The sequence below is a fragment of the Cynara cardunculus genome, assembly GCF_001531365.2.
Source record: "Cynara cardunculus var. scolymus isolate 2C chromosome LG 4, CcrdV1, whole genome shotgun sequence".
NCBI lineage: Eukaryota > Viridiplantae > Streptophyta > Magnoliopsida > Asterales > Asteraceae > Cynara > Cynara cardunculus.
The window spans coordinates 15022941-15050317 of NC_037531.1; the positions used below are offsets into that span (position 1 = coordinate 15022941).

The following is a 27377-nucleotide window of genomic DNA, read 5'->3' on the forward strand; positions in this document are numbered from 1 at the left end:
AACCACATATTTACCCACCAAAAATTACCCACATTTAACTACCAACTTGTTCTTTCAAAACCACATATTTACCCACCAAAAATTACCCACATTTAGAAGCTTTGCAAATTGCCATTGGTGTAACTACCCTCAAGTCAGTAAGAAAAATGAGTTCTGTGAAATGAGTTCATGTCCAAACTCCATAGTTTCTATTACAGAAAAATGAGTTCTGTAACTACCCTCATGTTGTCGGATGAAATTATTACACGAAATCCTAATGAGAAAATGAGTTTTGTGAAAGCTCTTTTAACTTTTATTTGTTCTATCTAAATTTTAAACAGAGCTGGTTTCTTGCTTTATTTGATTGAGAGAGCAAGGAAATGCCTAGATTTTTCGGCCAAAAGAATCTCATTTCACAAACCAAATTCTAGGTCAAGCTTTGGTGCAAACAGTATCATTGCAAATCACGGTTTCTGTTTAAAGATTCAAGCTATTGCACGAAACCCTAAAATTTCTTCCTAGCCTCTTCTTCAAAGATTCAAGCTACAACCACCAAGAATATAGATTGGAAAGGGAAGTCTTATTACCTGCTCAAGCGAGACGAAGAGGCGATTTGATGWGCACCGGTTGAAGCAGGTTGAAGAGCAGAGAGTAGGAGAGAACAGCGGGGAAAGCGACGAGAGCTGGGGAGATGGTGGAGACGGGCGACAGATTGGAAGGTTTGTGGCGAGAAGTTCGTAGCAGCGTGGAGAAGAGGAGCCCGGATTGGATTTCAAAATCCAGCCCATTTACTATGGATTTCAAAATCCATTGTTTACGGGATTTTAAAAAGTAGACGGGATTCCAAATCCAACCCATTTAGCAAACCAAACAAGGGATGGAATGGATTTCAAATCCAAATCCCTCCAAATCCCTCCAAATCCCTCAAACCAAACGTGCCCTAAGTGAATATGATCATCCTTTCACGTCTATTACACAGTCATTACAAAACAATATAATAAACATTGAGGAGGAAAACCTAATTGGATTCAAAAAAAGAGAGATAATAAAAATAACTTCAATTTAAATGACATAACACACTTAGAACAAGTCACACACATAATACATGTCCATTTTTATAGAAAGAATGTAACACCCTTAAGTTGGGCCTATTTGTAATGATTAGTCCAAATGAGGGACTAAAGTTGTGTGACCTTGAAAGTATTAATCCAAGGACTTTCTAGAAATTAAATTTGAATTAAACATAGGAAAAGTATGTTGTTTACAAGGGCATGACCATGAAGCATGTTACAAGGTCAAGTGTGAGGTTTGGTGTAGTTTACCCCCACCCATATCATATGTAACCGGTTCTTACTGGTCCAGTCCTCCGACGGTCCCGAGCCGGACAGATTTGGTGATCACTAATATGTATATGTATATGTGTTTTAGTAGTGGTATGGTACTTGTGCAACATTATTTGTGAAGATGTTTTTGATAATATAATATATCATGTCTTAGAAAAAGGCAAACCAACCAATAAGAAGCAGAAAGGAAAAGTCTAGCCATATAGCATCTTAGGAAAAAGCAATAACCAAGTATATTAGCTAACCATGTGTCAATATAATATAATATAAATATATATATATATATATATATATATATAAATATATATATATATATATATATATATATATGAGTTATTATATAACCTTTTACATTTGTATAACTAATACAATTCAATCTCAACCGTCCATTTAATTGTTTTTTAATATAAAGTATTGATCATAATTAATCAACTATGTTCATCTTTCATAAATGTTCAAATCATAATAAATGAACTCTCATCATTTCCATAAACATCTTAATTTATTAGGTTGCATTGGTTGTACAAATGTGATGAGTTGCATTTGAAACGAACTCTCTATGTATAGCATTAAAATATTACAAAAAAAAAAGAACAAAAATACATAAAAGTAAGAGAATAATTGGTTGTTTGTTTACCTCTTAATAGTTCCATTAAGAGGTAGTTTCTGAATCATTAAGAGGTAGTTTCTGAATCGTTAAGAGATGCATTTTGTTTGGCAAAAAATAGTCTGCTTCTTAATGATTCTAAAACTCTCTAAATAATTTTGTATCATGGGTCTCACTTAACCATTCAGCGCCCTAGTTTCATTATAAACAATTACCAAATAATTATATTTCATTTTGCACTATATTATGAAAACCTCTTAATCATTATGACCACGTATTTATTCTGCACCAAACCATTCAACAACTGGCAAACAACCCTCCTAAACTACAATTTTGGTCCGTACAATTTTTGATGGAGTAAGAGACAAATAAATTAGAAAAAGAACAAAAATGCCTCTTAATAAAACTCTTTAATGATCGTTAGATGAACATATCATATTGGGACTAATCTTGTATTTTTTTATTTATTTTTAATTAATTTGGATATCCAACCCGTTATGCGAGCCGATTAATACCAGCATGACCACCTACTTTGCAGATAGTTCGGAGTCACCGCATTTGAACCTCCGTGGTCACAAGGGGATTTTTATTTCTTCTTAGATTTGAACATGGGATCTCCTGGTACTTTTGATCTTTAAAGCCAAACTCAAACCAATCAGACACCACCCTGATTCTAATCTTGTATTTTAGAATCTTCAAAGACAAAATGTGTTATTTTTTGGACAAAATTTTAAAGTCTATTGAAACATTTATGATGATAAACTCTAAAGAAATAAAATATATTAAATTATAAATAAAAATTAGAATTAAAAAATAAAAGCAGCAAGGGTGGGGTTGCTAAATTTGTACAAGTCCCATCAGTCCAGCTTTAGACCTTCCCACCCCCAACCCCCCGAAATCCCCACTCATTTTTCTATCCATCAATACTACCACCACTACCATTACCATAGCCTCCTTTTTTTGTCTCTCTTTCTTCATTATCTTCTGCGAATTGTCTCTTTGTCATGTAGCTTCATCGTACTAATTACCACCAGAAACATACTTCCTTCAACCACAACAATTCAAATGTCTGGCTTCTTAAACGATGAGCTCTCCAAGAAAACCTCTATTTTTGGTTTAAGATTATGGGTTGTGGTTGGAATTTGCGTTGGAGCCACCATTGTTATCTTGATGTTCTTAATTTCTCTCTATTTCACCTCAAAACACAACAATTCCTGCAAGAAAACCAAAACCTTGCCTCAAAAACCCACAATTCCAAACATCTCCAAAGAAATTCGTGAAATCAGAGTCGACCCGACCCGAACCCATGTCCAAGAAACCCCCAAACAACAGCATCAGCATCCTCCGGGTCAAAGCCCGTTTCACGAATCAGATTCTTTGGCTGTAGTTGATAGACATGCAGAGGATGAGAGTAATTTAAATGGCTACCAGAAGATTCAGATAGAGATAGGCAAGAAGCACCGTATTTCTTACCCAGGTGGTGGCGGGTCGTCCCATGAAATCGGGTCGGGCGATCAACAGTCAATTATATCGGTTCAACCCGAGGTTTCCCATTTGGGTTGGGGCCATTGGTATACTCTTAGAGAGCTCGAAATTGCCACAAACGGGTTTGCAGATGAGAATGTGATTGGCGAAGGTGGATATGGGATTGTTTATTGTGGTGTTTTGGTGGATAAAAGCACAGTTGCTGTCAAGAATTTGCTCAACAACAGGTTCAATTCTCAAATTCAAATCCCACAATTTATATGTATATAAACATTTATTTGATGAATTTAATGTTTTTAACATGGTTTCTGTTGTTAGAAATTTTTGGGTTTATCATATTCGAGTCTTGATTAGGTTTATGTAGCATATATCAATCAATTTTGCTCAATTTGTCCCACAATTTGATCGAATTATGATAAAGATTAAAGAATAGAACCGTAATCGAACCATGATCCTGGTGCACCGCCTGGCTTTGCTAGGGTTAGGGAGATATGACTTTGTTGGTTGAAGCTTGATGCACAATGTGCTTGTTCCCTGACCTTCTTGGTGCACCAAGGTTCAGCCTGGCTTGGCCAAGGTTCCATCGAGATGTGCTAGGGCTCGACATTGTTTCGCTGTTAGCTGATAAGCTAGTTACGTTTGGTAAAAAAAAATTATAAGCTAGATAACAATGTAAAATGACGTAAAAATATAGGGTGCTTACTTGGAAAAAAAAAAAAAGACGCTGTGGAGCTTATTGAAACGCTACTGTGGCTTATGGCTAACAAAACAGGGTTATTTTCTAATGTCAAATAAGTTGTTGATTTGTTTTCCAAATTGCTTGAAACAGAGGACAAGCCGAGAGGGAGTTTAAGGTTGAAGTAGAAGCAATTGGACGCGTACGCCATAAGAATCTAGTCAGGTTGCTCGGCTTTTGTGTCGAAGGAGCTCACAGGTACCCTACAACCCGTTATTCGGCCTTCATTTTCTGCGTAACTTAGATCAATAGATCACGTATGATGAGGTTATCATCTTGTTTAGGATCCTCGTTTACGAGTATGTAGACAACGGGAACTTAGAACAATGGCTTCATGGAGATGTAGGTTCGACTAGCCCGCTTACATGGGAGATACGAATGAACATTATACTCGGGACAGCAAAAGGGTATGTTCTTATTACAAAATTTTCAATCTTTTTTAAGTAATCTGAAACCTTTATGGCTATTTATAGGTTGACCTATTTGCACGAAGGACTCGAGCCCAAAGTTGTTCATCGTGATATCAAATCGAGTAATATTTTGCTCGATAGGCAATGGAACCCCAAGGTTTCAGATTTCGGTTTGGCCAAGCTTTTGGGCTCCGAAAGGAGTTATGTCACCACCCGAGTCATGGGAACATTTGGGTATGTTGTTTAATTCTTCATGTTTTACCAGTTTTTTTCAAAATTTTATCGTATTTGACGTTCACAAACCGGGGATTTTCACGGAAACGGCCGCTCTACTCTTTGAGGGTAGAGGTTGGTTCTGTGTACATCTTACCCTCCCTATTCCCGACCTCCTGTGGAATATACTGGGTTCGTTTAGTTTGGTTTATTTCTTCATGTTTATGGTCTTTTATGTTTCCAAATAATACAAGTAGATGAAAAACTTCCGATATTGCTCAAAATAGGTACGTTGCTCCCGAGTATGCTAGTACGGGCATGTTGAATGAAAGAAGTGATGTATACAGTTTCGGGATCCTTATTATGGAGATAATTAGCGGTAGAAACCCTGTCGACTATAGCCGGCCTCCAGGAGAGGTTCGTGTTGATTATTATGTTCTTTTCGATGTTGTTTTTGTTCTTTTACTTGGATTCTAAATGAGAACGACACAGGTAAATCTTGTCGATTGGCTTAAAACGATGGTAACAAATAGGAATGCCGAGGGGGTTTTGGATCCTAAAATACCCGAGAAACCTTCTTCGAGAGCACTGAAGCGTGTCCTTTTGGTAGCTTTACGTTGCGTGGATCCAAGTGCTCAAAAACGGCCGAAGATGGGTCACGTGATTCACATGCTTGAGGCAGACGATTTTCCGTTTAGAGACGTAAGTTTGTGTTCCGAATGCATTCCTTTTTGACAAAATCCATAATAACCTTGATTGTTATCTTCAGGGCCTCATGCCAATTCGTGTCTCTTGAAAGCTAATGGGGTTAATTTAGACTGTTATCTTCAGGGCCCCATGGGATTAGTCGAGGTGTGCCCAGTTAGAAACGCAAACTGACCATGATCTTGGGTTCTTGATTGCAGGAAAGGAGAGGAAGTCGGGAAACCGGAAGGGAGAGGTCGTTTGAGAAACGGCATATCGAGTCGGGTGATAGTAGCGGGTACGAAAGTAGCATTCAGACAAACAGATCTGAATGGAAAAGGCAAGAACAGCAGTAGATTGAGAGCTGACCAATTCAGATGTGTATAATGTTGTCCATTCATGTAAGTTTACACTACACGTTCACGACTAGTCATTGTTGATTCCATAGCAATCTTTACGAGTTTTTCCTTTTGTAACACGGGTTTGTTTGATTCCGCGCATTTCTTGGTTTGTTTTGATCGGTGTTGAGTGCGAAAAAAGAAAATTGGAAACGAAAATCTGACTTTTCGTGATGAAATGACTTAACTACACTTTAGTTTTCACGAAAGCAGCCGTTCTTCTATGTGTTCGGGTTTTTTTGCACAGCTCGAGCCTCGAGCAGTCTCAAGGGGAACACGGGATCTAAAGTGGTAGTTTCGACGTCCCATCTATTTTACATGTATTTGTCTCACAATGTGAATCTATTTAGCGTATTTTTATAATCTCAAGTTAGCGATATTTAATGAACGAATTCAAAGTATTATTTGTTAAGCTTATCACAAAAATTTATTTCCTTCCTATTAAGATAAATGTTCATAGCAGAAAGACGTATAGTTTTAGGAACATGTAATTATTGTGTTTTTTAATATATGAAAAATGATAATTTTACCTTTGTTTATAGGAAGAAATAGCTCAAAAAGTTTGTATATTATATGTTTTAATTGAAAATAGCTCAAACAAAAATTTCATCAGAAATTTTAAAAACCATTTTTTATGCATCAAGTACTGTTTATTGATGCATATTATTAAATCAATATTACAAGTAAATTGTACATAAATACTACAAATTATTAAAACTTCATTTTGAATTTGTATAATTAAGTACAAATAAACATAATCAAATACAAAATAAATATCTTATTTTAAATATAAAAATATAAAATATAATTAGAATAATTATTGAGTTTTAACATAACATTTAATTACTATATTTATAAAAACTGTAATTATTAAATTTAAATTAAATTGTAATAAAAATTTGAATTAAAAAAATTACACAAAAAACGTGAACTTTTAAATAGTTAATTTGATATAAATTTCGATATATTTTATCAATTTTTTTATGATATTTCAATTTATTTTATTTAAACATGAAAACATTATCATTTATCAAAACCACACAAAACCGTATTATAAAATCAACAAAAACAAAAAGTAAAACAAAACATTAAGATCAAGATGTATCATACTATATTACACAAATGTTTTTTAGTAATAAGTCAAACATATATATATACATATATATATATATATATGAATTTATATATACATTTATTTATTATCTATTTACAAAAATTACAAAACTACTTATTTATGTGACTATTATGATACAATCGTGGGATTTTAATGTGAATGTGTAAAAAAAACTATAATTATGAATTTTGTTATGTGAAATTGGGATGGAATCTGCGGGAATCGAGTAGACTTTTTGGGGTGAGGTTGGTATCCGTGAAACCTTTGTCTCTATTTAAACACGTGTCAACCTATTGTCCATTTTATTAAATATTTCTTCTTTTTCAACGTAAATATTTATATTTGATGTAAATTTCGTGTACGTTTTTTTAATGATTTTTATTTCGGTGGATTGCAGTTGTCGTTTCTGATTTTATGGTTCGTAATTCATTATCGTTTTTATGATTAAGATTTATGATTTATTGTTGTTTTGATCCGTATTATTTAAAGCTTTTTACTGGTTTAGTCAATTGTATTTAAAAATAGAAATTTAGTTGTAAACCATATGGACTAAAATCGTAATTTCTAAACTATAACGAGAAAAATCAAAATTATTGACAAATTATAGGGATGAAAACCGTAATTATTTTTATATTTTCAATTTTAGTTTGTTGTAAAATAAATGGTTATTTAAAAATAAGTGTATGTTTTTCTCATTATAAATTATGAGATAAAAGAATTATGTTATTAAGGATAAAATTGTAATTTAGTTAATGTATAATTTATAAAAAAATATAAATGGATTTTTTTATTTTTCATTAAAATTGTTTGCTCCTTTCATTAATTAATATCATCTCGAGAGAGAAATAAAAAATGAGAATTAAGATAAAAATAATAAGGATTATTGAATTTTCACTCTTTTCAGTTTAACCTAGAACTAAAACTTGGATTTACGAGGGAATGATCTTATTATATTATATAAAATTAAAAATTAATTTTATTTTAATTATTATTAATTATTATTTAATATATCTAACCAAACATCTTTTTAAATCTGACATTTTATAAAACATTAAATAAAGGGTAAATTGGTCCATACAAAAATCTATAACACATGAAGCACGGTCAAAATGTGACTTTTTGGACCAACGAGAATCTTTTCGGTGTTCACCAAACCAATTAATGTAGGGCTACATCTAGTCGACATATAATTCTATAGAGTAAATTGTAATTTTGGTCCTTATGGTAAAAATTATTGCAAGAAAACCCTCATGGTATGCATTTTTCTTGGTTTTGGTCCCTGCCACTAACAAGAGTTAAATTCCAACCATTAAGTAAGAACATTTTGGTTCTTTTCATGTTTTTCTCACTTTCTTTTAAAAAATAGAATAAAAACAAATGGAAACAATCCAACCCCTGTTAGGTCTTGTCGTCTGCCTCCCCCTCAGACAACAAACAAAAAAACATGTTATGTCGCTTCCCCCTCTCCCACGAAACAATCATTCCTACCGACGACCTCCATTATTGGTGAACCCCCTCGCCCAACAAAATCGAGACCAGCATCACAGTCAGTAGGTGATCAACCATCATGTCTCCCTTCCTAACAATTGAGATACACTCCCCTCACCGTTTAAAGAGTTCTGGATTTTTGGTTATAGGTTCACCGTAAATGGCTATCATTGTCCCTACGTCTGTGTTATTTTTCAATGAGGGATATTGTTGCAAACTGATTTGGTAGACGTTGAAGGAGACTGATGGAGGAGATATCAACAATGGTAGTGCTCGTAGAAGATCGATGGTGGAGATTCACAAGAACAACGGTGGTTACAAGTAGGAGATCGATGTAGGGCAAGGACTGCTTGGAGGCCAGAGATGTATTGGTCTGGTTGTGGTGTGTAATAAACCGTTGTCCTAAACTTATTAAAGTGTGGAAGTTTGGGAAATTAAGTGTAAACACCTTGATATTTTAGGGGACATTTATGTAACTTGATTCTACTTTATAGACATAATTTCTAATTCTTTATTGTTTAAGTTTTCCCATTAATGGTGTTCTTCATCTAAGTTAAGGTTCTCTTTTTGATTTATCTTCCATTTTTGGAAAGAGCAAATCTATGGTAGAATCCTTGTTTTGATTTTATTATTAATGGAGGTTTGAAATATTAATTTCAGTGGTAGATTGACATCATTGAGTTTATGCATCCTGCAAGTTTTTAGACATTTTTTTCTTTTGGATTCAGTAAATCAAGTCAGGATTTGTTCTATGGATTGGGATTTGTTTGATGATCAAACCTTGTTAAGGAAGGTGTTTTCAAAGGATTACATATTGATTATCTGATTTTTTGTCTTGGATATCGATATGAGAAGCTTGGATGAGAAACCCTTGAGTTTAGGCGATTTTTTGGAAATGTACAGGTAGTGGAATCTCTTGGAGTGATATATATATATATATATATATATATATATATGTATAATATATGTGTGTGTGTGTGTGTGCACGCGCCTTGAATGAGTTTCTTGAGCACATTGGACAAACATCTACTATGAGTCTTATATGAATATGTCACAATGGAGTGACAATATAGCTACGAATGTTGTGCAAAGTCCATGAATTGTATGTGGATATTTTCTTGGAAGTTAATACATTGATGACTTTATGAATGAATGGTTTTCCTCAACTAATGTGAAAGTAAGGCATTTCATTAGATTTTTTGGTCTAACCCTCGTTTTTCAAAAACTAAACCAATTCCAGGTAAGTTTCATGTGGAGAGTTCTTCCTAGGAAAAGGACAAGCTATAATGCTCCTCTTAGAGTTGGTTAGTGGTTCAGTCAGGCATACTGTAATGCCCTAAGTTTCATCATAACATTTTGGAATTTTTATGAGAATCTTGACCCTGTAACACCTTTCATTTTGGTACTTGTTGTGGTTATATGTTGAGGCTAAGTTGAACCATGGTAAACCATGAAAAAAGGTGAAGATGGAGGCTGGGACAGTGAGTTCCGCGGGTAGCCATGCGGGCAAGTCTACGGCTAAAGCCGCATGACTTGCTATTAGGGGCAGTTTGGGATGACACTTTTTGAATTACATAGCGTCACACGTTGATTATAAATCTTTTGGTGAAAGTAGTGACACCAGATGTTAATGTTTGCCTAGATTGGTTTAAATTATTAGGTTGTTAGCTACCATTCTTATACATTGTTGTAAACTCTTACACTTTCCTCATACATTGGGTGATTATATTTATCCAAGTATCATTTCCATACTTATTTTTCAATTTAAATTTGCTCCTATTTTAGGGGTGTTACACATACCTTTAGTTCAATAATATTAAATCCCAGTTGTAGATGTTGTTTCGGCTACAAACCTTTGAAATGTAATTGAAATTTTTGATTGCTCGTTAATCTTTGGTGTCGGTTTGGCTATTTATATTATTTGTCGTTATTTTTCAGATTTTGGGTCGTTACACAATGGGTGTTCGCTGTTGGGACAGAAGGATGCTTGAAAGGTGAGAAGGGGACGACCAAAACAAATGGAAGGAATAAGGAGATGGAGTCATGGAGGTCATCGTGATAGCACCTATGATTTTTCTCAAGCAAGTGAGGAAGGATATTATTCATATATATATATATATATATATATATATATTAATTAATACCGAATTTATTATGTTAATTAATTATAATTTTAAAGAAAAATATGAGAAAAATGAAAAAGATCGTGATGCCTACTGATTTAACATAACAGGTCTTTTTAACATTGTTAGTGGGAAGGACCAAAACCAAACATTTTTGCATACATGGAGAATTCCTTAAAATATTTTTCTGTAAGGATCCAATCTAAGAAAAACAATAAACCACAAGGACCAAAATTTCAATTCACTCTTATATAGATAGATGCATAGTTATTTACATAGCCAATAAATCTTACAAACTTAGAGGTCGTTTATCAAACGTTTATTGGATAGGGATCACTTGACTTACTGGATGAACATGGCAAATACCGATAATCTTTCATGGTAAGAGCGATGATTAAGACCAAGAGTTTACTCGATAAGTAAGGGTGACGACTCTCACATACGATGTCGTTTCAAAGAACTTGAATCTTACCCAGTAAAGTAGGTGAGCATGTTGACTCTTACCGGGTAAGCGTTTGGTTAATGATCCTTAGAGTAAAATCAACTTACCAGGTAAGCATTTGGGTAAACGATCCCTTAGAGTATAATGTAATTTCTCTAAAATAGATCGATCAAAATTTGAACTCAGTATCCTGTAAAAAATACTGAAAGATATAAGGGAAGATGACAAAACTAACCATTTTATACGACCCTCTTCCACAAAATAACCATTTTTTGGGGATTTACAAAACTAACCACACGGATCGCCCCCCGGGGTGATCCAGGCTTTAAGTTTTTTTTTTTTTTTGTTATATCAATTTCACTATAAATACCAACCTCCTATTTCATAATTTTTTACACATTCCCTTTCATTTCTCTTCTCATATATTCTACTCTCACAACCCTTAACCCATTAAACACAATAAACCATCACAAAACATGAAATCACGTCAAAAGTAATGATGTTTGTATGTATCTTCGAAGTGGCGGTAACAGTTATATATATAGAGATGCATTACGTAAAAAAAACGATATAAACGGTACAAAAATTGAAACTTCGTATTTTATACGTATATATGCGTACGGGTTTTAACCCATACGCATATTTACGTATTTTATACGTATATACGTATACGGGTTAAAACTCGTACGCATATTTACATATCTTCACGTATGTATATACGTATATATGTGTACGTATGTATATATGTATATATACCTACTTACATTTATGTAAAAAAACGATATAAATTGTGGTAACATATATATATATATATAGATGCATAATGTAAAAAAAAACGATATAAATTGTGATAACGTATATATAGATAGAGATGCATAACGTAAAAAAAGCGATATAAATTGTGGTAACGTGTATATATATAGAGATGCATAACGTAAAGAAAACGATATAAATTGCGGTAACATATATATATATATATATATATGCATTACGGAAAAAAAAGCGATATAAACGGTACAAAAATTGAAACTTCGTATTTTAACGTATATATACGTACGGTTTTTAACACGTACACATATTAACGTATATTCACGTACGTTTTATGTACGTATTTTTAAAAATATATATGCGTACGGGCTTTAACCGCCACTTTGAAGATACACACAAATATCATCACTTTGACGTGATTTCATGTTTTGTGATGGTTGATTGTGTTTAATGCGTTAAAGGTTGTGAGAATAGAATATATGAGAAGAGAAATGAAAGGGAATGTGTGAAAATTTATGAAATAGGAGGTTGATGTTTATAATGAAATCGGTATTACAAAGAAAAGAAAAAAAAAATACTTAAAGCCTGGATCGTCCCTGGGGGCGATCCGATGACGTGGCTCGCCCCAAGTGGAAAAAAAGAAATTTTAAATTTTTTTTTCTAAGAAAAAGGCCGGATGGCCCCCGGGGGCGATCCGTGTGGTTAGTTTTATAAAACCCTTAAAAACTGGTTATTTTGTGTAAAAAAGTTATATAAAGTGGTTAGTTTTATCACTTTCCTAAAATATAATTTGAACTGGGTATCTTTAAATTTGTTATAAAATAAAAAAGAGTAGCAAAAACATGTGCACTGTGATGAATAATTATCACATAGCTCCCCACAACCATACATGGGTCATTTCCTAAAATATGAATGAAAGCAAGTTGATGTATTTTTGTATTATCAAAATAATTCTTGTTTCTAGTTTTTAAAGTTAAGATACAATTTTTTTGTATTATCAAAAATATGAATGAAAGCAAGTTGATGTATTTTTGTATGTAATTTACCAATTTAAATATACGATAATTGAAGTCGGATACTGTATCATTTAATCAGCATCCATGTGTTTAAGACTCTATACATAAACAAAAATACGTCTATAAAAGGCTTTTTAATAATATTTAATAATCATAACATATATATATATATATATACATATATATATATATACATATATATATATATACATATATATAGGCGGGTTAGATTACAAACCGCCCGATTCGTGAAAACTATGCAAACCACTCTCGACCAATAGAAAATTTCCGTTTTTTTATTTTTTAAGTTTAATAAGTAAGGGTATAATTGTCATTTTACTGTATAATAGTTAATATTGGAAATGATTTAATTATTTTTTAAATATGAAAACGTAAATATATAAACTATTTATATGGAAGATGTAAATTAATTGTTTTTAATATTGAAAATTAATGATTTAATTATTTTTAAATATGAAAACGTAAATATAGAAATTGTTTATATGAAAGATGTAAATCAATTGTTTTTAAATATAAAACGGTGAAACAGTGAAATAGTTGCACAATGAAGATGACAGATTCATACAGTGAACCAAATTCATACAATGAATAAATACATGTTCATTTAGTTAAGAAATACATTATAATACAATGAACCAGATTCATACGATGATGAAATAATGTTTTTCATACAGTGAAAAATACAGTTTCATTCAGTGAAGTAGTTGCATACAATGAAGAGAATAGTGATGAAATACAGTTTCATACAGTGAAACAGATTTATATGGGTGATCTGCCGATTTTGCTCTTTTTTAATTAAAAATTAATATTTTTTTTAATTTCTTAATATAACACTATTTAATCTTAACTATTGATTAAAAAAATGGATGAATGAAATTGGTTCGTAGAATTTTGATAAATAAAAATAGTTTGCAATAACATCTTATTATCTTTAATTATTTTGATATATTTTTTCATTATTAATTCTGTTATGGAAACATGAATTCATATGCATGAATATTTGGAAAATGAATGTGTTCTTCCGTTAGGAGACATACTTGACCATATATATCAAATCATTCAAATTATTTTCTTTTTTTGTTTTAGTTTTTGTTTTATTTATTATTTATTTTAATATCACGTTTTTCTTTGTTTGTCCTATATTTGTATATTATATACTTGTAATGGTGATTAATTGAGTTAACATAGTTTTATTTAATTATAATCAATTAAATTATTTCTATCTACAAAACATTTATACTCAAGGTTTTAAACGTTGTAAGGCTTAGCGTGACGGTAAGCTTTTGCCTTACACGTCACAACGATGATGCAACGTGTTTTAAGTCGTGAATAAGACGATAAATTAATGTCATTCATATATATATATATATATATATATATAGAGAGAGAGAGAGAGAGAGAGAGAGGTTGGTTATTATACAATCCATGACATTTGTACAACNTGACATTTGTACAACCAATACAACCCAATCTCAACCGTCCATTTCATTTGATTAATATGCGATTTCATAGAAGTTTTGATTGTTTCTTAATATAAAGTATTGATCATAATTAATGAACCATATTCATCTTCCATAAATATTCAAATCATAATAAATGAACTCTCATTATTTATATAAATATCTCAATTTATTGGGTTGCAGTGGTTGTACAAATGCAACAGATTGTATTTGAAACAAACTCTCTCTCTCTCTCTCTCTCTCTCTCTCTCTATCTATATATATATATATAAGATTCATTTAAGAAGTGGTAAATATTTGAGAAGTAAATAAGTGATCATATCCCTTTATCTAGTCAACATTTGTGGCTTTAACCGTGAAGAACCGGATAATTCCTTGCATGTATATCGGAAAGATATAGAGATAGTTTCATAACTTTTACAAATAGGAGGCAAACGAGTCTATGTGAACTCGTGTGATTCTGTTCATATGTGAACTCATTAATTAGTTCACACGTGAACTATTTAACTAATTTATATACGAACCCACATGTTCAAGTTCATATATAGATCACACAGGTTCATATATGAATCAATTAATTAGTTCATATATGAATCATAAGGGTTCATATATGAATTAGTTAATTAATCCATATCTTAATTACACGAGTTCACATATGAACATATAATTCATATGTGAATCCCATAAGTTCATATATTAATTTGTTTGCCGCATATTTGTAAAAATTACGAAACTACCTCATCTGTTTTTCTCATAGCTGCAAATTTTGACCGGTCAAATACGCAATTATTGACCAGACAAATCCGATCTTGACCGTATGAAGGACTAGAATGACTTCTTTACTTCTCAAATATTTACCACAATTCAAAATAATCTTTAACTATATATATATATATATATATATGTGTGTGTGTGTGTACACGCACGCTTTCATTTACAAACTCAACCATTATTATAAATCATACTTTCAAACACTTTTTCGCAACAATCCCAAACTTTTAATAATAAAACCATATATCAAAAAATAATAATGATAGAAGTTAGTGTGGAGTGAATAGAGATTGAAACCAGTGTGGAATTAGTAAACAGAAATTGAGAAATAAAATATAATGTAAAAAATAAATAGTCGAGCAGTTAAGTTTTTTTTTTATTGATGACTAAATTAAATTAAAAAGTTAGTTAGAAAGTAAATGGGTCAAACATTAAAACTGATTTAAAATAGGAAAATTAATTAAAATATTCATTTTTATATGTTGATTTCATACTTTAACCACTTCTTTATAAGATTTATCAAGATAGTCCTAGAAATGTAATTTTTTTACGGACATGGGTAGAAAGTGTAATTTCTTTGTTTTCTTTTAGTTGGGTTTGCAATTGCAAACGTGAGTTTTGCGGACCTATGTATGGTAAACTTTGAGAGAAAATGTCTGGGAGGTAAAACCAACCCCTTAAAAATGACTATTTTAATAAATTTTCCTTTTAAAATTTATATTAAAGGATAGATCAGTATTTTAGTATTCTATAATAGTTTTTAATCATATTTAAATTATAATCTTTTATAAAATTAAAAGAGACCAAAAAGATGTTGACATAATTAACTTAATTTGACTTGTTTTAACTTTTGATTAGGTTTGGAACGTACAAAATGGTCGAACAATATGATGGAATAACACTGAAACATAACAGTTGTCGAAGAAACAACAATCTTCATACCAAGATTATCAAACACAGATCGATATGTGCGTCAAAGACATAACATATAAGAAGTGATTGAGGGTGTTGTTTTATCTGGACACAAGAAATACGTTTTCATGAGGTTTCGTAAAGGCAAAAAACTATGGTTGAGACATAACATATAATGAACGTCAATACAAGACACATTGTTTGTCCTAAAATGCCATGTTTTTTCAGTGCCTATTCTTCATAATACCGTGCATGATTTCAAAATGCATTGTATCTAGGTCCCGTTCCATTCCAATTTGGTACTTGTTTGCATGAATCCAAAAACATGTCAAATCTCAACTTGTACGAGCATGATGTAGAGCCGAGCCCCTGTTTCTTGTTTTTGGACGAAAGAATCTTTAAATGCTTCATTTTCGTTGGTAAGGACGTTCCAATCTTTTTGGAGGCTCGGCTGCATACAAAACTTTTGATCACTATGCATAAATGAGATGACATAGAATATATGTTAATAATAAAAATGGGCTAAACCTAAAACGATTAACAATATGAAACTAAACCTAAATCATTAATGATTTGAATATAAAACCAAATAACTAATGGTTTGAACCTAAACAATTTCAGCTATAGTTTTACATAGGTCGATAAAAAGACCATAAACACATATAAATTTTAGGACCTTGTTCAAAATCTTACATTTAACATGCTAAAAGACGGTCTTGTTCATTGCATCTGATCATCCTTAAATATTCAACAGAAATATAGGAGGTTAAGTTTAGGTCCCAAATATGCCCTTACAAATGAAGAATCTTGAAATGATTGTATCAAATGAGGGGGAATTGGTATTTGGGGTTAAATATCAAATTATAATACAAGGCTTTGAAAGGTGTGTAATGTAGCTTTCTCTAATAAAGAAAAGAGACAAACTCATCATCTTTGACAATGGATGAAAAGGTGTGAGAGTGGGTGATGAAATGACAATTAAGGACATTAAATAAAACCATGAGATGGAGCAAGAGGGCCACTAATTGTGGTGCTACAACTTGAGAAGGGTTTTTGTGGGATTAGAGGTGGAGCTTTAGACTATTAAATATAACTCATCATCTATATCTATATCTTTATGTTTCAATCTCCATACATACAAGTATACATACATATATATACATAGGGTTGGGTTCACGTGAGACCAATGAAGGTTCAAATGCGGTGACTCCGGACTATCTGCAAAGTAGGTGGTCGTCCTGAGATTAATTGGCTCGCATAACGGGTTGAATATCCAGGTTAATAAAAATAAATCAAAACAAATAAATCCCTAAAGAATATATTAATTAAAGGTGGATAAATAATTATTAATTTATTACATCGATGGTGTAGCATGAAGCAATATAATTCTAATATTTTATTTGTTTTAAATATGGTGGTTTGGTAAATTCAAGATTCTATGCTAAATGTATTCTTATATGCTAGGAATATGCTTCATTATTTTATTATTGGAAAACTATGCTTATCATTCACTTCTTTCAATTCTTCCATACCCTCTCCCATACTACCACATTGTATGTTTCTTTAAATGTCAAAACATGTTGGTGCGAAGATTGGAGATCATATAAGGCGTAGAAAATGTCATAGAGAAGAACCAGATGATTCACGAAAGCATCATCCATGATCAAATTCGACATTTCGAGTACGCGCGCCTTTTTTTATATAGACAGTAGTAACACAGGTAAGACAAACATCTTTATATGAACCACAATGGTGGTGCTTGATTGGTTTGAGCTTGGCTCCAAAGGTCAAAAGTACCGTTAGGTCCCAGGTTCAAATCCAAGGAGAAATAAAAATCTCCTTGTGGCCACGGAGGTTCAAATGCGGTGACTCTGGGCTATCTGCAAAGCAGATAGTCGTCCTGAGATTAGTCGGCTAACATAGCGGGTTGGATATCCAAGTTAATAAAAAAAAAACATATTTATATGACATCCAGAGTATGATTTTCATATATGCCAAGTAATAGGTGAATGATCACTTGGAAAGAAAAGTCTTCAACTGTTTAACTGCAATGTAAGGTGTATTTGTCAACCTCTAACTAGTAATGTTGTTACCTGGTCTTTATCACAACTGGGTGTCATCGCTGAACTGCTTTAACTTCCACCAACTTCTCTTCAGATTAGTCGTTTGCTTGGTAAAGGTGTTCAAATTAGTACCAGTTAAACTTTGATTACCTCAATAGAAAAACACAAGCATAATTTTTTAATAATAGAATATCGGAGCATATTTTTGATTTATGAGGGTACGTTAGACATATATCCAAGTTTCCTTTTTTTGGATTGTCAGAAAATGTAATATTTTCAGTAATATATCTGTATAGGTTTACGTATAAGTAATCACTTATAATGTACCCATATAATGTCACATGATGTAAAAATCGAAATTTATGTTTGAATTTAAAAGGATAAATATGGTAAACTCCGTTAACTTATTTTAATGTTGAAACACGAGCTTCTAAAATGCACTTTGTAAAAAATTATTAGCTACCAAATGTTCATGAGATTTCGATGGAATCTCACGAATATTAGATTTAGAAATCTCATTGGGTAGTTGGTATTTTACGGGATTTTGTAACACCTCATCCCATATTTGAGTAAAACACACATATTTCATATAACATGAAATACAAATAATACACACTGGTTACAAATATATACATCATTACTTGCAAAAGTAGCTGCAAACTTTTTCTCACAAATTGTATGACTTGAATAATACAACTTCACACATATCATGTATAACTCAACTTCCACAAAATTCATAGATGTAAAACTATAACACTTCCACTCACATCTTCCACTTCCCTTTACATCCCGAATGTGTCTGACCTGTAATACACATTTTTGAAAACAAAATGAATGTTAGACCGTAACGTCTAGTGAATAATCCATTGATAGCTATTACATAGTGGAAATCACCAAAACACTTTTGGAAAACCAATCTTTGAAAAGTTAATAAAAATTTATCGCATCAAACCTCAACTTGACGTATCATACAGATGAAACAACCATTTCATCGCATCACAAGGATGAGATAACCCATTTTATCGCATCAAACACATGCGATAAACCGAACTTGTTGCACCATACTGATGTGATAAACCCCATTGCCGCACTATACTCATGCGATAAACATACTTGTCACACCCCCATTGATGCTATAAACACACTTTGTCGCACCACATTGATGCGATAAACCATTTCATCGCATCATACTGATGCGAACATATCATTTTGTCGCATTGCACTGATGCGATATAATCAACTCATTGCATCATACATATGCAATAACAGTAACTCATATGTATACAAATTTCATCTTTAACAAACCGTTGAGTATGCCACACTTATTTCAAAATATACACCTCTTCTGATTATGCCACCCTTATTTCAAAATATACACTTCTTTTGATTATGCCACCTTTATTTCAAAATATACACCTTTACTGATTATGCCACTCTTATTTCAAAATATACGTCTCTCCTGATTATGCTACCCTTATTTCAAAATATACACCTCTCCTGATTATGTGATCCTTATTTCAATCAATTTATAATACAATACTCAAAACTCAATTTATGCTAACAAATAACAAAATATCCAACTTCTTTCTTACTCTTATCTCCAACTCCAAGTAATAAGTAAACAAGAAAAAGAATATAACATTTATATATATTTTTGGTAAGAGCCAGTGGGATTAAAAGATTTTTAAATCAATATTTTCAAAACACACCCCTCCACTTCTCACCATTTAACAAAATCCACCCCAAGTTTCCAATCAATTCAAAAACCCTGCTATAACATTTAAAATATCTCAAAAACATTTTACCAAATCAAATATCACTAATGTTTGATTAAAAATAATAAATAGTAATTAGTAAATTCAAAAATAAAAAAAAATTGTTTGATTTTATATAATATAATAAACCAAATTCCTTACAGACCTTAATTTTAATTTCAAATTAAATTATAAAAAGAAAACAGTTTAATTCTATTTATATTTTGAGCTGAATGAAACAGCCCTCTAAATAGAAAGTAAGAAGTGGAGTGTTAGGGTGATTACATTACACCCCCACCTAACTAATGGCATTATGTAATGAAGGACAGAATCTTTAGGTAAATGCAACCCATAAATTGACTGTTTCAACACCAACCAAAACAATCTTGAAATTGAGGGTGAGGCTGAGGCTGAACCACCACCAAACCCATTAATCTATTCTACCTTCTGCTTTTACCCTTGTACTTTTTCTATAAGATCTAACTCATGGATTCCCTACAATGTCAAATGTTTGATATGCCATTACACCTTCTCCTCCCCTCTCTTTTTATCTGGTTTTTTAACCGTTACTGTCTTGATAATAACAGATAAAAATTCTTTAGTTATTTTATGAAGATATGAACGGTCAACATACGAGAAATAGTTACATTCGCACCTTTTTTTTTGCTACTTGAGTTAGTCTTCAAGTTCCTATATGCTTTTCGGTATATAACTGAAAAATGTACTCTCAACAAAATACAAGAATCGGTCGAGTGTACGGAAGAATGGCTTGATTTTTGTTCGTACGCTGTCTTAGGAGTTTTTCATGGCTATGCCTATTCATTTTCTTTATGGCATTATTTATCTACAAACTTTAATTATAAATGTAACCGTCCAGAACAGTAATTACAATATTTTTTTTTATGTAAAATTGTTAATATTTAAAATTTTAATTCAAACTCTATTTTTTTATTAACCTGGATATCCAACCCGCTATGCGAGCTGACTAATCCCAGGACGACCACCTGCTTTGCAGATAGCCCGGAGTCATCGTATTTAAACCTCCGTGGCCACAAATAAATTTTTATTCCTCTTTAGATTTGAAATGGGACTTCCTCATAGTTTTGACCTTTTAAAACAAATAAAAACTTGTTTTGATAGTATATCTAAAAATAAAAACCGTTATAAATATGAGGTGGGTGTTTATGGGAAAATTTGTTTATTAAATAGAAAATAACAAAATGTATTTTTTTTCTTGATTTTTAATTAAAAATACTACATTTTAAGACAATTATTTATTAAAATAATATACATTGACTTTGTATCCTTATATAGTTTGATTAAAAAATATTAAATATTATTTAATACGTAGTTAAATAAAGATATATTAATTACTTGGTATCAGAAAATTAGGTAAAGAAATGAATGTTAGAAATATATAAAGCATGAAGTAATAATTATGGTAGAAATGTGAAAAAAAAAGGTGATAGAATTTGAAATTTCAAAATGGGTTGCAGAGATAGAGAAAAGACGTTAAATAGTAGTAGTAAAAAGAGGGGTTGGGGATTAGGGTTAGCGTGAAAGCGAACGCAAAGGCAGGCAGGCAGGCAGGCAGGCAGGCAGGGACGAAGGCCTGCTTGGCGTGAAGAAGAAAACAAGAACCCACAGCTTCACAGCTGCTCGGCTCGGCGTGCATTGGGACACTCACACACACAGGGGACCCCCTCATATATACATTATATACATACATACCCCATATATATATTATAGAGAGAGAGACATACAGGTGTAGAGAGAGAGAGAGAGCCAACGCCATTTGGTAAGCGGCCCAACCCACACACAAGTTTCTTTCCTTTCTTTGGGAAACTTGCGACTTTTCTCTTTCTCTCTCTGGTTAGATCGTAAAATTAAAGATTACCCTCTCCCCCTTCCCTTCTCTATTATCTCTTTCATATGTCATTTTGAACACAATTTCATCTTTGATTCTCCTCCCTCTGGCTTTCTTTCATTCAATCTCTCTCTCTCTAAACCCCCTCTGAAAAGGGGGTATTTGCTTCAAGAATCAGAAACCTGATTCTGATTGATCGTTTGTTCCAAGAAAAGAAAGACCAAGTCTTTTTTATCATCTTTTCGGAAAACCGTTTCATAATCTTCTTATACTTGTTAATCGTAGATCCATCGCCTATAATCTGCCTTCGTTTTTCTCTCTGGTATGTTCTTGGTTTCATCCATCATCGCCCACTTTCTGTTTTCTGGTTCTTGTTATCTAGGTTTTTACATTTTCTGTTCAAAGAAATTCTTCTTTTTCTGAGATGTTTTGATCGAGAGGCGAAAAACTTGTTTTGTTTTTGTGTAGGTTTGTTGGGTGTTATGTATATCTGGTTAGATTCATACCCTTTTGTGTATACCACTTGTTACGTCATTCCACTGTTTTCAATAGTTTGCCGTTTACCTGATTCTTGAAATTTTTCCTTCAGTTTCATCGACCCATGATGATGTTCTTGAAATAATGCTTGATGTTTCTGGGTTGTGTGTGCTTGTATTTGAGTCGATTGTAGATTAGGGTGTGATGGGTGCTCAATTTCTTGTTTTTGATCTTACAGATTCAAGTGTAGCACTCTCTGAGCTTAAAATTTCGGAAACACTTTTAGGTTTTTTCACCAAAATGTGTGTTTAAATGCTTTTCTTGATAAAAATACTTCATATGCAATTTTGACCGTCTTTTTGATGTAAAATTTGTGATTTGGGGTTTGATTTTCTGTTCTTCGCACCTGGTTAATGTTTTCTGTCATCTTCTGTATCTATCTCTTTCAGGTTTCTTGAAAATCTTGTGTTATTTTCTTGGTGGTTGGTGTAATGCAAGGACAGAGGGGTGCGATTGGTTCGTTTCCAGAAACCTTAGGATTCGATCATGGTTCAGGATCAAGTGATGGAGATCAGCAAATTTGCTGGGAAAACAACCTGCAAAACTCGCCATCAAACCGGCTATCGGATTATATGTCGTCTGCCAATGGAAGTGATCTATTTTTGGAGTCTACAAATCAAGAAGGGCAGGGCATAAGTATGTGGACGGTAGGTGAGGCTGGTTCGAGTTCTGGAACGAACCAAGTTAGTCATGGTCAGATTGAACCGAGACCAGACCGTGGGTGGCCGGCTCTAATGAAGTCCTGCCCTGAACCATCAGCAAGAATGCTACAATTGGGTGATCATGGTTCTTCAGTTCCTCATAATGTGCCTTTGACTTCGTTAGAGACGTTTAGTGGGTCGGCTACTGCTAGTAGTTCATCGTTTTCGGACCCTTTTGGACCGTCATCCGACCCTTTTGAAATGGATGATCGTCGGTTATCTCGGAAAAGAAAAGCTGTAGAATTAAGTGTTGGACAATCGTCTTCCGGAATCGGAAGTTCGAACACGTTAGAAAGACCCGAGGGTGGTTCGACCATGTGGCAGACGATCGCTGAAAACCCTCCTTCGGATAACCAGATCATTCCGAGACTCGGATTGGGTGTTTCTGGACTTCCTTTTGAGAACCCGGTTGCAGAAAACACTCGTAGAAACGTTCAGTTGCGGATTAGTTCTTCCCGTCAACAAGATCCGTTGCTGGCGAATAGTAGCAACAGACAATCGGATATATCGGCTCTTTATCCATCTTTGAGACTTAATCCTGTAGATTTTAGATCACTACCTGTACCAGCAACAGCGGAAAATTCGAATTCATCAAGTCATCAAGGACAGCCGGTTCTCCGGATTCCGGCATTGAGAAGAAATTTTCAGTCAAGTTCCAGGTGGAGTCGGAGTTCTAGCTCCCGAAACAATCGATCATCAAATCTTGTGATTCCCGAGCGGAATGAAGTTGATTCAAGAGCGATACCATCCAACATTTCCGATCATCCTCTATTTGCCCAACCAACTGAAATCAACTGGAGTGCAAATGGTGGTGGTGGAACTATAAGCAATGCTGGAAATGGTATTGCGGCCACCTCTTCTCAGGCGGCACCCACTCCATTATCTGCAGCACCGAATTCATCTGCTCACCGGAATCAGTCACATTATAATCCTCGGAGATTATCTGCATTTCTCCGGCGATCTTTGCTGTCTGCAACTGATTCAGAGGCTGCAGGTGGTCTGAACAGTAATATTTTCCCTAGAATTCCTCCATCTGCGAGTAGTTCCCAAGATTTAGGAATCCCATCTGCAGTTAGCATTCAAGGTCATCATCAGCAACAACAACCTCACTTGCGGACGTCCTCGGTGCTGGTGGGCAGACAGCTTGAGGGTGCTTTCGGTTTCCCCTATCTTTCACGTTCAATGATGGCTGGAAGTGAAGGAAGAGGCAGATTAGTATCTGAGGTTCGTATTGCTGTTACTCCATTATTAGTAATCTTGTTGCATATTTGTGAACTTCAGAAAATCGGTTTAAATAGTGGGCTCGTTGCAAAAAACAAATTGGGTTTATAGGACGCGTAATATGGCTAATGGGACAGCTTGATGAGTTTAATGGTACACGTAATATGTCTAAGGGACTGTCTGTTACCAGTTTGATGAGTTTAATGGGACTCATAGCTTATTCGCTCAGCTATTAGATGGCTGTTTGGGTGTGGATTAATAATATAAAAGGTGGCTTATTGGGGGTATCTTTATGCAGAAAGCCAAGTTTTTTCACCTCCTTTCCCAATTAAAAACACACTCCTTTCATCTATGAAAAAACCCACCCCAACAAAAACCTTGTCAATAATTAAGTCCTATAAGCAGTGTATTAGGACATTTAGACATATTTAGCGTTCAATTAAACCGATTTTGTTGTAGCTGCTTTCTTATTTTTTCATGGATTTACTTTAAGCTTTTTCCGAGACCAAACCATCTCTATTTGGTGCAGATTCGCAATGTGTTGGATCTTATGCGCAGGGGCGAACCTTTGCGATTTGAGGTTAGATTTCAGCTTTCGTTTACCCGATTTCGTTTGCTAATTGGAGTTAATTTTCTAGTGCCTGTTTGTTACCAGCAAGGGAATCTGCATCTTATTCTGTTAGATATAGATGATTGTTTGGTAGTGACTTGGTTATATAGAAAGTGGCTTATTCAGTAAGCTTCTGTAGAAAGCCAAGTTTTTTCCAAATCAGCTTCTCTCAATTGAAAAACACGCTCTTTCTATCTATGAAAAAACCATCCTACAAAAAGTCTTCCCAATCGATATCGACAATTTAGTGCTTTATCCATACGAGACTTGATAAAAGACCCAACCGAATAGCCCCTAAGAGATATACTTTATGTTGATACAGGATATTATGCTCTTAGATCAGTCGGTCTTCTATGGGATTGCGGATGTTCACGATAGGCATAGAGATATGCGGCTTGATATCGATAATATGTCATATGAGGTAACCATTTTCTTCACCATTTCTTTTAGAAAAGTTGGTCTTCATCATAACATCTGTTCGGGGTTTCCAGGAGCTATTGGCGTTGGAGGAACGCATCGGAAACGTGAACACCGGATTAACCGAAGATGCGATTTCAAAGCATCTCAAACAGAAACAGTACGTGACTGTAACAGGTCAGCCCGATGCAGAACCATGCTGCGTATGTCAGGTATAAAACTATTATTATTTCAAAAATGTTCTAAAAAACTTGTTAGATACGTCGTGACTGTCGAATTGAAATGTCGTTCAAAATGGTGACGTGTTTGTTGATCTCAGGAGGAATACAAGAACGGGGACGATCTTGGAACGTTGGAGTGTGGGCATGAGTTCCATCACGGTTGCATCAAACAATGGTTGCAACACAAGAACTCGTGCCCGATTTGCAAGTCGACGGGCTTCGGTGCGCCGTGAAGGGGCGATGGAAAATGGGGTAGGAAGAGCATACCATTACCATACCATTGGGGGCATTAAGAGGTCTGGTTTATGTTGTTATTTTTTGGATTCATGAACCAAAATTAAGGAAAAGGGAAGGAAAGACACAACTTATGTCGATTTTCCATTTATTTATTATTATTATTATGCTCATCACCAAGTTCAAAGTTTTGTAGTTGCTCTCTTTGTTTTAAGTTCAAAGTATATACTCCAAATAAGGGTTTCATCCAATTTAATTTAATAGATTATATCATATCACTTCATTAGTAACAATCGGTTATAAATGCACGAAAAATCTCGTAATTACTAACCAGAGATCGATTCAAACTTGTCACAAGAAATTGTACCGACTTCAATGTAGGGATTCGTATTCTGTTTATTAACATAATAAGCGTGATTCATCACAAAAAAAGTTGTTGGTGTGTAATTCAAATTTTCATTGATGTTTTTGAAAAACATTGGATTCTTATGTACGTAGTCGTCTAAAACGTGGTCCAACACGTTTTAAAAGTTGTGAGATTTTTCAATGTTGTTCTTACAGCTTTGGGGTAACGATATCCGATATGGTTTATGTTGGTTATTATTATTTGCTTTCGATTATATATATATGAAAAAAAATCCAAGATAAAATAAGTAAAATGGTCCTCCCTGGTTTATTTCCTCTTTCCTTCTTGGTGGAGTCTCCAAGATTTCTTGATGGCGTGAGAAATATTGAAGAAAACAAAAGGAAGAAAAAGAAACCTTCTTCTTTAATATCTTATCTGTTTGAACACACTCCTTCATCTCAGGAAGAAGAGATAGAGATAGAAAATGGGCATTTTAAATGAAGATGCAGTCTTGTTTCTAGGGTTTCTTCTTCTCTTTCTTTTATTTTTGACAAAACGATAGGCGTCTCTCGAATCAGTAATCGATTTGGTAAAACGACAATAATCAGAAATCGATTTGGAAAAGAAATGTCTTCTTCTCTGGAGAAATCGTTAAGCAGAAATCAATTTGGTAAACGACAGGCGTCAGAGAAATCGTTACGAAACAAATAAACAGAAACTGGAAGTATCAGCAGTAATCGATATGCAGAAACTGGAAGCAAGCAGAAATTGTTAAGAAGAAATTGGAAACAACAGCAGTATTCGATAAGCAGAAACTGGAAGCATTAGTAGTAATCAATAAGCAGAAACTGGAAGTAAGCAAAAATCGTTAAGCAGAAACTAGAAGCAACAACAATAATCGATAAACAGAAACTGGAAGCAAGCAAAACCAATTTATACAATAAGCATAAATTTACACAATAAGCAGAAATAGGAAGCACATAGTAATCGATCGATGATGAAATTGGAAGAGTGTATTTTTGTCATTTCTACAATTTGGGATGGAATGGATTTCAATTCCATCACTTTTATGAAGAAATATTGAAATCCTCAAATGGGGATATGTTTGGAATTCAATTCCATTCCATGGGTAACCAAACGTTGGAACGGAATTTGGTCAACGAAATTGACCATTCAAATTCCACCAGATTTTGACGGATTCCGACGAATCAAATTCCCCCTTAAGGTTAAAGGGTCTCCCTTTTCTCTAAACGGGCCAAACCCTTAAAAGCCTATCGACTTTAACTAATCATTTAATTATTTACTTAATAATTAAGTGTATATTTAAGCCTTGGGCATTAATTATTAAACTAATAATTAATAATATATATATATATATATATATAATTATCATAATTATATTTTACACAAAATTATTATTACTTTACTAGAATAAT

General features: G+C 33.4%; 2 protein-coding genes across 2 annotated transcripts; both read left to right on the forward strand.

The window, feature by feature from the left end:
• The first annotated feature begins 2846 nt into the window (after positions 1 to 2846).
• On the forward strand, positions 2847 to 5908 carry LOC112511280 (probable serine/threonine-protein kinase At1g01540). The gene is made up of 7 exons (XM_025116845.1): positions 2847 to 3641; positions 4244 to 4348; positions 4435 to 4557; positions 4624 to 4794; positions 5061 to 5190; positions 5266 to 5475; positions 5679 to 5908. The coding sequence occupies exons 1-7, from the start codon at positions 2995 to 2997 to the stop codon at positions 5811 to 5813; spliced, it is 1521 nt and encodes a 506-aa protein (XP_024972613.1). The 5' UTR covers positions 2847 to 2994; the 3' UTR covers positions 5814 to 5908.
• A 15772-nt stretch (positions 5909 to 21680) lies between these two features.
• On the forward strand, positions 21681 to 25828 carry LOC112511372 (probable E3 ubiquitin-protein ligase RHG1A). The gene is made up of 6 exons (XM_025116968.1): positions 21681 to 21976; positions 22581 to 24116; positions 24643 to 24693; positions 25046 to 25144; positions 25215 to 25352; positions 25460 to 25828. The coding sequence occupies exons 2-6, from the start codon at positions 22623 to 22625 to the stop codon at positions 25592 to 25594; spliced, it is 1917 nt and encodes a 638-aa protein (XP_024972736.1). The 5' UTR covers positions 21681 to 21976; positions 22581 to 22622; the 3' UTR covers positions 25595 to 25828.
• Positions 25829 to 27377: the final 1549 nt, after the last annotated feature.